Genomic DNA, 12,175 nt, shown 5'->3' on the forward strand with positions numbered 1-12,175 from the left:
CAAGTACAAAAAGATTGACATCATACCATGCATATTTTGTGATCATAATACTATAAAACTTAAAGTCAACCAGAAGAAAAATTTGGAAAGACCACAAATACATGGAAGTTAAAGTTAACATCCTACTAACGAATGAATGGGTTCACCAGGAAATTAAAGAAGTTATATATATATATATATATATATATATATATATATATATATATGTGTGTGTGTGTGTGTGTGTGTGTATAAAGAGAGAGAGAGAGAGAGAGAGAAAGAGAGAGAGAGAGAAAACGAGTGAAAAAAAAAACACTATGGTCCAAAACTTTTGGAATGCAGCAAAGCACTCATAAGAGGGAAGTATAGCAATACAGGCCTATATCAAGAAGCCAGAAAGGTCTCAAATATACAACCTAACACTAAATCTAAAAGAGCTAGAAAAGGAAAATAAAATAAAGCCTAAAGCCAGCAAAATAAAGGAAATAACATATTAGAGCAGAAATAAGTGATATAGAAACAACAACAACAAAAAATCAGTGGAACAGATCAATGAAACCAGGAGCTGGTTCTTTGAAAAAATTAATAAAATTGATAAACCCCTAGCCTAACTTATAAAAAAAAAAAAGACAAAGGACCCAAATAAAATCATAAATGAAAGAGGAGATATAACAACAAACACCACAGAAATACAAACAATTATAAGAGAATATTATAAAAATTATATGCCAACAAATTGGGCAATCTGGAAGAAATGGATGAATTCCTAGATACATTTAATCACAAAATCTGAAACAGAAAGAAATAGAAAATTTGAACGGACCAGTAACCAGTAAAGAAATTGAATCAGTAATCAAAAATCTCCCAAAAAACAAACGTTCAGGGCCAGGTAGCTTCAAAGTGGAATTCTACCAGATATTGAAAGAAGAGTTAATGCCTATTCTTAAATTGTCACAAAAAATAGAAATGGAAGGAAAATTTCAAAGGTCATTCTATGAGGCCAGCATTACCTTGATTCCAAAAGCAGAAAAACACCACTAAAAAGGAAAATTACAGGTCAAATATCCCTGAGGAACTTAGATAAAAAATTCTCAACAAGATACCAGCAATTCAAATCCAACAGTATATTAAGGAATTATTCACCATGATCAAGTGGGATTTATTCCTGGGCTGCAGGGGTAGTTCCATATTTGTAAATCAATGAACATGATAAAACACATTAATAAAAGAAAGGATACAAACTATATGATCCTCTCAATAGATGTAAATAAAGCATTTGACAAAGTACAGCATCCATTCTTCATAAAAAACCTCAACAAAGTCGGAATAGAGTGAATATACCTCACATCACAAAGGCCATATACAAAAGACCCGTGTCTAATATCTACTGAGAGCTTTTTCTCTAAGGTCCAGAACAAGACAGGGATGTCCACTCTCATCATTGTTATTTGACATAGTACTGTAAGTCCTAGCCTCAGCAATCAGAAAACAAAAGGAAGTAAATGAATCCAGTTCAGCAAGGAAGATGTCAAAATTTCACTATCTGCAGACCACATGATACTCTATGTAGAAAACCTGAAAGACTTGGGGCGCCTGGGTGGCTCAGTCGGTTAAGCGTCTGACTTCAGCTCAGGTCACGATCTCACCATCCGTGAGTTCGAGCCCCACGTTGGGCTCTGGGCCGATGGCTCAGAGCCTGGAGCCTGCTTCCGATTCTGTGTCTCCCTCTCTTTCTGCTCCTCCCCCGTTCATGCCCTGTCTCTCTCTGTCTCAAAAATAAATAAATGTTAAAAAAAAATTAAAAAAAAAAAAAAAAAAAAAAGAAAACCTGAAAGACTCTATCAAAAAATTTCTAGAACTGATAAACAAATTCAGGATAGTCGAAGGATATAAAATCAACATAGAGAAATCTGTTGCATTTCTATACACCAATAATGAAGAGGCAGAAAGAGAAATCAAGGAACCAGTCTCATTTACAACTGCACCAAAAACCGTAAGATACGTAGGAATAAACCTAACCAAAGAAGTAAAAAGAAAAAATTGTACTCTGAAAACTATAAAACACCTACGTTATGAAAGAACTTGAAGATGACAAAAGAAATAGAAAGCTATATATGAAGCTATTATAAAGTTATTGTCATCAAGAGAGTATGATACTGACACAAAAACAGACACATAGATCAGTGGAACAGAATAGAAAAGCCAGAAATGGACCTACAACTATATGGTCAACTAATCTTTGACAAAGAAGGAAAGAATAACCAATGGAATAAAGTCTCTTCAACAAATGGTTTTGGGAAAACTGGACAGCAACATGCAGAATAATGAAACTACACTACTTTCTTATACTAAATACAAAAATAAATTCAAAATGGATTAAATACCTAAATGTGAGACAGGAAACCACCAAAATCCTAGAGGAGAACACAGGCAGCAACCTTTTTGACCTCACTCAGAGCAAATTCTTACTAGATATGTCTCTGGATGCAAAGGAAACAAAAGCAAAAATAAACTATTGGGGCTTCATCAAGATAAAAAGCTTCTATACAGTAAAGGAAACCATCAAAACAAGTAAATAAAAGGCAGCCTAGAGAATGGGAGAAGATATTTGCAAATGACATATCTGACAAAACGTTAGTATCCAAAATCTATAAAATACTTATCAAACTCAACACCCAAAAAACAAGTAATCCTGTGAAGAAATGGGCAGAAGATATGAATAGACACTTGTCCAAAGAAGACATGAATAGATACTTGTCCAAAGAAGACACCAAGATGGTTAACAGACAGAAGAAAAGATGTTCCACATCTCTCATCATCAGGGAGATACAAATCAAAACCATGATGAGATACCACCTCACACCTCCTAGAATGTCTAAGATTAACAACACAAGAAACAACAGGTGTTGATGAGAATGCAGAGAAAGGGGAACCCTCTTGCACTGCTGGTGGGAATGCAAACTTGGTACAACAACTCTGGAAAACAGTATGGAGGTTCCTCAAAAATTTTAAACTTAGAATTACCCTAAAATCCAGCAATTGCAATATGAGGTATTTACCCAAAGGATACAAAAACGTTGATTTGAAGGGGGGCATGCACCCCCAATGTCTATAGCAGCACTATCAACAATAGTCAAATTATGGAAAGAGCCTAAATGTCCATCGACTGATGAATGGATAAAGAAGAGGTGTTATATATATACAATGGAAGATTACTCAGCCATCAAAAAGAATGAAATAGGGGCGCCTGGGTGGCGCAGTCAGTTAAGCCTCCGACTTCAGCCAGGTCACGATCTCGCGGTCAGTGAGTTCGAGCCCCGCGTCGGGCTCTGGGCTGATGGCTCAGAGCCTGGAGCCTGTTTCCGATTCTGTGTCTCCCTCTCTCTCTGCCCCTCCCCCTTTCATGCTCTGTCTCTCTCTGTCCCAAAAATAAATAAAAAACATTGAAAAAAAAAATTTTAAAAAGAATGAAATATTACCATTTGCAATGACATGGATAGAGCTAGAGTGCATTATGCTAAGCAAAATCAGTCAGAGAAAGATAAATACCATATGATTTCACTCATATGGAATTTAAGAAACAAACCAGATGAACATATGGGAGGGGGGAAAAGAGAGAGCAAAACAAACCATGAGAAACTCTTAAAGATAGAGAATAAACTGAGGGTTGATGGAGGGAGGTGGGTGGCAATGAGCTAGGTGAGTCATGGGTAATGTTGAGGACCCTTGCTATGATGAGCACTAGGTGCTGAGCACTAGGTGTAAGTGATGAATCACTGAATTCTACTCCTGAAACTAATATTGCACTGTATGTTAACCTACTAGAATTTAAATAAAAATGTGAGGAAAAAAGAAATCATCACTCTAAACTTAAGAGCAATATGACAGCAATGGAAGCTAAGAGGCAATGGGTTACCTTTTATCCTATTATGGTCCTATCATTACATGTTTTGTATAAGGGAAAAGAGTTGTTGAAGAAAGCTATCTAAACTTCTTGGGTCCAACAAATGTGAAATTTAAGTCATTTCAGATGCAAGTGTCATGCTTTGACTATGACAATTTATTCCACATGGAGTGGATATAACATATACATATATTTTTATTTTGAATGTGTACTTTACACCTATTGTTTCACATGCCTATAATTTAAAAGATCCACCATTTATTCATTTCCTAAGCATTTATATGCAAGTTATTAAAATGTCCTAACTAAAACTTGACCTTAGTTTAGAATAATCTAAGTCAAACCATCATGTTTTTTAAAACTACCAAACTCCTTAAGTAATAAGTAATTATGTTTTGACATAACAACTAATGCCTTGTGGGAAAAGACTCTACAGGAAATCTCACTACTATGAATTTCTCTAGTTGCTACCCTGATTACAGTTATTTAGTATCCTGGGAAGCCGTGAGAGTTGACAATGCGAGTCAATAAGAATTTAAAACTAAGGGTTCTACAACTAATTTTACAGATGAGGGGATTGACAGCCAGAGAATTCAAATGATTTTTTAAATGCCACTCAACTTATTGGTAAATCATGTACTATATCTCCCAATTTCTAGTACTGTTTTTGTTCTATTATTTCTTTGTTTCTCTCAATTGAATAAAGAGATTCATCTTGATTTGTAGAGATGCAAGGTTCATTAGTGCTGTCTTGTTAAGAGACTAGAATCTGCACAAATGTGTTGCAAAACAGTAAGGGTACAAAAGTTGAGAAATTCTGTATTAATGCTGATAGAAATCTTTCTGAAAGAGACTTCCAGGAACAGCACAATTAGTATAGTCTATACAGCAGTCTTATGTCAACTAGCAAGTATCTTCTACACATGTCAGATGTTCTTTCCTGTTAACATGTGTGCATAATATATACATATATAATCATATATAATCCCATATGTTTAAGAAAGACTACAGATTAAAGAATCTTATAGCATTAGTTATTAATAGCTATACATTTATATTATAGTAATAGCTACACATTTGTGCAGTTTTTGGTTACTGTTATAATTATTTCTATTAAATATCTTGAGATTATCAAAAACACCATCTAAAGAGAATTATACAATTAATTAATTAGTGGTATTTTACTTATAGGAATATAGAGCAAATCTAATACAGTAACAAAAAAGTTTATAGAAAAAATAACTATAACTTCATAACCTGTACAAAGATTACTGTTACAAAAAAAAAAAACCCTTGTCTAGAATTTGTAAAGTCCCTCATACTGCAACTGCTATATATATACAAAAAAACCTTCCTATCTTCCTAAAATGTCTTCTATGTATATTAACTCATTGACATTAATTGAACAAAGAAGAGAAATCTTCACCATTGCAAACAAGTTCTTTTTTGCTGGTTCTTAGCACACAAGTCAAACCATACTTTTGGATTTTCCTTTTCAATGGAATAAAAATTCTGTAAAAACTGGTATTCAACACACAGCATTTAACCATAAAAGAAAAAAATATTATATAATTTGGGAACAGATTTATGTTTCCATAATTGTAAAAAACTACCAGTAAATATTTTGTGAGGCAAAGTATATTTTTAAATATATTTCAATGAAGCTTATTATGATTTGCACCATAAAGACCCTTTGACAACTGAATAAGCACCTACTATTTTGTCAGTTTCATACTTCCATATACTGTTGGGCAAGTTCTCACCTTTTGTCACAGGCAGAAATAAATACTACTTACCTTATTATTCATGAATGCTTTGAGGCACTGAATAAGTTTATACTGATTCTTCTTGTCTATGTTTTCTTGCCTGAATAAAGGGGAAATAAACAGGTTACACTGTGCTCAAAAATTTCTGCTTTGGTGATTTTTTTTCATGTTTATTCTTACTGTTTCTTGTCCAGAAGCTTTTCCAGCACATCCAATAAGAGTCCAAGACCTTCATGGCTAAAGTTGTTAACCCAGCTATAAAATGATCAAAAAAATGTGTATAAATAATTTATATATTTAAAACATTAAATATCCAAAACGAAATTTTGATTTTTAAATCTGATAATCCTGTCTTTATAACACTTGTCATTTTTTTTCCTACTTCCATTGCTATAAGTATTGACTCTATGAAGATGATTCAGAGACCTTTACCTCAATGCCAGACTTCTCTTCACATTTTAGATTGCCTATTCCACAGCAATGCCTTGGTTGTTTCACCAGCATCAGATACTGTAGTCGGCATATATAAGCCAAATTGATCTTCCCCTGTATCTCTGTTACCCTAAATCAACTCTTCTTCCACTCTTCCATACTCTGTTAATAACACTGCTATTCTTTGAATCCTTCAAACTTGAAATACTGGCATAATTTTTTGATCTCCATCTCTTTCACCTTTGTATTTATTCTTTTCATTCATTCTACAAATATTTATTGAGTACCTACTAAGCACCAGGCATGTTCTGGGCGATAGAGATATAACAGGCAACAAAACTAAGCCTTTACCCTCATGTAGCTTACTATCAAAAAAGAAGGAGACATGATAAACAGATAAACAAGTATATAATAAAATGTCAGTAGTTTGGAGCTATGAAGAAAAATCAACTTTGGTAAGAGGAATAATGAATGCCAGGATGTGATTTATTTTTAAATATTTTTTAATGTTTTTATTTATTTTTGAGAGACACAGAATCCAAATGTTTCATATGCACTGCCATCAAGCTATAAAGCATTTATTTATTTATTTATATTTAATTTTTAATATTTATTTCTCTTGGAGAGAGAGAGACTGAGTATGAGCGGGGGAGGGGCAGAGAGAGAGGGAGACACAGAATCCGAAGCAGGCTCCAGGCTCTGAGCTGTCAGCACAGAGCCTGCGTGGGACTTGAACCCACAAACCGTGAGATCATGACCTGAGCCAAAGTCGGATGCTTAACTGACTGAGCCACCCAGGCACCCAGGATGTGATTTTTTTAATGTGTTGTCAGGGAAAGATTGTTTGATTAGGTGGCATTTGAGCAGAGTCTTCAAAGAAGTGAGGACTTTTACAGTAGAAGGATGAAGGAAAAATCAAGTCCTGAGGAGGTAGCTAGTATGCTTTGAGTATTCCAGGAATTGTGAGGATACCCGTGTGGCTGCAGCTGAATAAGAAGTCTTGGAAGAATGGCAGCAAATGAAGTCCCATGTGTGATAAAAGGCTGGAAGACTGATCATGTACAGCTTGGTTTGACTTTCTGTCATCCAGTCATGAATATGCTACTTGTAGAATGACTCCCACATATTTCCCCTCCCCTCCTTTTCATTGTGTCTGATAACATTCTAGTTTAGCCCTAGTTACCTTTTCTTTAATGTGACAGGAGTCTCCCAACTAGGGTCTCTGCAGCATCATTCTTTTATTCAGTTTACAAAATGCAAGATTAGATTGCACTTAACCAGCAGTCATATGTCCAAAAATTTCCTCTGTACTACCCAACACATTTCAAGTCCCTTGACCCAATAGTCTGATCTAGCCTCAAATATTCAGAACCAATCACATCCACAATGTATATGGAAGTTCATTTTAAACAAATTGTTTTAATTTACATAGTGAAAATGAGAAAAAAATCAATATGGCATTGTAATGATAATTGGCAGCAAGCTACTGTTCATTTGAGGCATGCAATCAATCAGTACAATGAGCCATTTTCTCTAAAGACTCTCCCTAATCAGTGGGGTGGTGGTGGAAAAATAAAATGACATCAGCTCTAAGAATAATATATCAGCAGATATTACAGCACAATATACCCTTACAGAAAACTTAAAGTAATAGAAATTCTGAACAAATTTATATACCCAGCCCTTGGTATCTCCTTTGGCATTTAGGAAGATAAAATAATCTATGATTTCCTTAAATTTAATACTTATAAATTGCTTTTCAAGATTCTAAATTTTACTCATATTCTTTTCATACCCAGTAGTTCTAAAATTATTGGTTACTTTTTTCTTGGATTAGTAAAGTGTTTGGTATAAGAACATTACTTATATCTGGTCACTTAACATCAGTCACCCACACATCCCAGACTTCTTCAAATTGTGCGGTTTATGGTACTTTGGTTTCACTCAGTGGAAATTACTATTGGTCTGAAAAAAATAGGATACTCATGAAACCTAAGTGTGAGGATGAGGGCCTATTTATTAAAAACTAGGCAGTGAAAAGTCTTAACAGAATATTTTAGGCCAATGGGCAGTGGAGGCCTAGTTAGAATATTCAAGACTTTTAAAGTAGACAGAATAGGAGTCCAAAAGGAGCCTGATACTAGAGGGATAAAATAATTATGTAGCATGATGACACTCGACAGGTTAAAAGGAAGGAAATGCAGCTAAACATATCTTTTTTTTTTTTCTTTTTCTCTTGCCAGCATCATTGCTCTTTCAAGCCCTAAACACTTTGTGGCCTTTAGCCAAATGCTGTTTTTTCTTTTTCTTTCTCTCTTTCTCTCTCTCCCTCTCTCTATAAATATATTGATTTTAGCAAATACAAAAGTGGCCATGAAATGATGAAGCAGTTTAAAAACAAAATGTTGGCTACTCTACATCGGCAAGAATCCTGATACTACTACACCTGAAGTAACTATAAATCAGTGGTTCTCAAGGTACGTGCCCCAAACCAGCAGCAGCAGCAACATCAACATCAGCTGGAAACTTGTCAAAAATACAAATCTTTGGGCCCCACCCCAGACCCACCAAATCAGTAACTCTGGGGATGGGGCCCAGCAATCCGTGTTTTAACTAAACCTCTAGGTGATTCTGATGCTCAGTCAATTTTGAAAACCACTGACATAGAACACTGCCTTTCTCAAGCAAGACTCAGGCTCCAAATTCAAGATTGCTTTATACACCCCCTCAACCATACTGTGAATTCCCACTGCCACAGGACAGAGATTCAGTCCAAGCAAGTATATTTGGTACATTTTTCACAGTATGCAAATTTCAGCTCTGAGTTACTCCATACTAATTGGAATATCTAGAGGTATAAATATACAGTTGATGACTCTATTTAAAATCTGCCTCAGAGATTGCAAATAAAGACAGATATATACATAAATTTTCAGTAGTATCTCAGTCCTGAGATAAGAAAATGTAATTTATCACAGACACCTTATTTATAAAAGAAACATAGAAGCAGCAGAGGATAATGAAGAACCAAACAATAAAAAATGGGGAAGGAGAATGATCTCTTATAATTCCCATAACCACTCTGAAACATAAGGTTTTTTCCCTTTCTTTTTTACTGAAGATTTACATACAATAAAATTAATCATTTTGACAAATGCATAATCATGCAACCTCCAATACAAAAAAGATACACAACATCTTCATCACTCCAAAATACTCCATTATTCCTTTTCAAAGCCAATCCCTTTTCCAAACTCCCAGACCCCTGGAAACATTTATCTGCTATGTAACCCTAGTTTTGCTTTTTCTAGAATGTCATTAGAAATGGAATTATAAAGTATGCAGGTTTTGTGTCTGGCTTTTCTCATTTAGCATAGATATTATGATATTCAACCATTTTGTTGCATTTATCAGTGGTCCATTCCTTCTTATTGTATGGATATACCGTTGTTTTTTAATCTATTAATCAGTTGATAGCATCTTGGTTATTTCCAGGCTTTCATGATTATGAATAAAACCTCTATAAATATCCATAATTTTTCTTGGGAAAGTAATTGGGGTAGAATTGCTGGGTCTCATGGTAAGTATATGTTACACTTTTCAAGAAACTGCTTTCCAAAGTGGCTATCCTATTTGGCATTCCTTCAGCAAAGTGTAAAAGCTCCATTTGCTCAGAATCCTTCCCAACTTTTCACACTGTCAAATATTTTTTAAACTTTAGCCATTCTGAAACTTGTTTTCAGATAAAATGAGAAGCAAAGTAGTTAAGTAACTTTCCAAACATCACTCAACAAGTATCAGTTCTAGGGCTCACACCCAGGTCTAACTCCAAAGCCCATGTTTATTTCAGTCATGCCATTAGAAATTACTAACAGGAACAGAAGATAATTTTCTATAACAACATCTTCATTGAGCTTATGTCTATACGTGTATGTGTGTGTGTGTGTACACATGTGTGTACACAGCTTATATCTATATCTATATATATCTCATATCTGTATTATATCTATGTCTAGACACACAAACATGTGCTTTGCTTTATTTAACAGCTTACTTCATTCATTTAGGTGTTATAAGTACTTTTCAGACCATGCTTTTATTGTCTTTTAAAGTCCTAAGCTTTATAAGAAATCTACTAAATATTGTTAAGGAAAGATATCTGGAGAACCCAACTAAAACTTCCAATTAAGATTTAGGTAAGGCAGCTCATTGAAAAGAATAGGGCCAGAATGTAGCTTACACTTTTTTTCCCCCTTTGGATAAGCTATATAATTTACAGTCTTTTCAGGTATTAATATATTGGTTATTTTATGTTATTAAGTCACCTAAGTCAAAGAGTTGTCATGACATGCTGTACATCTAAGTTGATGTTTGTGGCCACTACCTGCGAGGGTACCAGGTGGAACAAATAAACCACCAAACAAAAATAAAAGAAAGATCAGTCAGAAAGATTCATTTATAAGTAAGCAAGAGGCCAGGATTAGATCTGAAGACTGAAAAAGAAACCAGGATGTTTACCTAGGGAGCAAGAGAATAAACCCACAATAGGGCAGTATCTTCTGAACTTAAGTATAAAAGGCTTGGCTATATCTATCAGGGAGTCCAGCATCTGGTTCTTTGCTCAAGAAGTGAAAAATTAAAAACCTTTCCCCAAGTTTAAGATCCCCCGTTCAAAGATCAGGAAAATATCCCACCATCCATCAATGGAATATTCTGAGACCACATGGTGGCATGTTTAAACGTGTCAGTTTTAGAAAAAGACAGATGTAGCGTCCAATCCCATCTCTACCATATTCTAGTTGTGTTATTTATGATTACTTAAACTTTCTGAACTTGTTTTCTCATCCTCAAAATGGGGATGAAAATAGCACCTATACCCCATATGGTCTTTGTGATTATTAAATGAAATAATATATGTGAAACAGCATAGTGAAGCCTGTATTGAACTTTTGAAAATGTTAAAAACCAAAAACCTGATTGCTCTTTAAATTTTCTAGTCCAAATTACAGTATGAATTTTAGGCATAAATTAAAGACTCCTTTTAAATAACATAAACAGTTAATAACATTCCATCATTCATTTACTGAAAAGCACTTCAATTAGTATGAAATATGCAGAGGAATCTAAACATACACTACACTTGTACTACTGATTGATTTTTTTAAAAAGATTTCATAATTTAAATATTTGATACTCCTATTATCTCCTATGTTTAACTTGTTACTATCAACTTTGAATATATTTATTTCTCATTATATTTAATGCTGCCTAATTCTCATTAAATAACATTGAATTACAAGGGGAAAGGGAGTGTAGAGTGAATCTATTTATACATCATGCATAATTTTGACAAATAATATCAAAATATATTAAGGTTTTTTAATGCTTATTTAGACACACACACACACACACACACACACACACAGCGAATGGGGGGAGGGGCAGAGAAAGATAATCTCAAGCAGGCTCCAGAGAGGCTAAACTCATAAACTGTGAGATCATGACCTGAGCCGAAATCAAAAGTCTGATGTTTAACCAACTGAGGTACCCAGGCCCCCCAAAATAGATTAAGGTTTTAAAACAAATCTATCCCAAGCCTTCACAACTTCTGAGGTCCCTGTTTTTTGTTTGTTTTCTTGTTTTTTTTTTTTAATGTTTTTTTTTTTTTTTGACAGAGAGAGAGAGAGAGACAGAGAGACAGAGCATGAGCGGGGGAGGGGCAGAAAGTGAGGGAGACACGGAAGTCAAAGCATACTCCAGGCTCTGAGCTGTCAGCACAGAGTCCCACTAGGGGCTGGCACTCACAGACCAGGAGATCATGACCTGAACCGAATTTGGACGCTCAGGGATTGAGCCACCCAGGCGCCCCATCTGAGGCCCGTGTTTTGAAAGGTCCCACTTACACTAATCAGCATGATCAAAGGTAAAAAAAAAAAATTCAACAAAAACACCAGAGCATTCCAAGAGAAAGCAAAGTTTTCCCCCTTTCTAGCTCTCCAAGTCAAAACAAAGTAAGAGAAACTCTATAAATGTACCTATAGAACATATACATACATGTAAAAGAAAACCCTTCACAGTCTCCCAAAACTTCGAC

General features: G+C 34.8%; 1 protein-coding gene across 1 annotated transcript in view; it reads right to left on the reverse strand.

Annotated features, from left to right (window-relative positions):
- The window catches only part of DIAPH2 (diaphanous related formin 2), a 986,776-nt gene that overhangs the window by 744,149 nt on the left and 230,452 nt on the right, over window positions 1-12,175 (reverse strand). Inside the window, exons 6-7 of the mRNA XM_053891427.1 lie at window positions 5,830-5,904; window positions 5,680-5,749 (exon numbers count right to left, since the gene is read on the reverse strand). Of these exons, the coding sequence (XP_053747402.1) occupies window positions 5,680-5,749; window positions 5,830-5,904 (145 nt within the window). The remainder of the gene's footprint in view (window positions 1-5,679; window positions 5,750-5,829; window positions 5,905-12,175) is intronic.

The sequence above is a fragment of the Panthera pardus genome, unplaced genomic scaffold (assembly GCF_024362965.1).
Source record: "Panthera pardus isolate Hobbes unplaced genomic scaffold, ASM2436296v1 HiC_scaffold_27, whole genome shotgun sequence".
Taxonomy (NCBI): domain Eukaryota; kingdom Metazoa; phylum Chordata; class Mammalia; order Carnivora; family Felidae; genus Panthera; species Panthera pardus.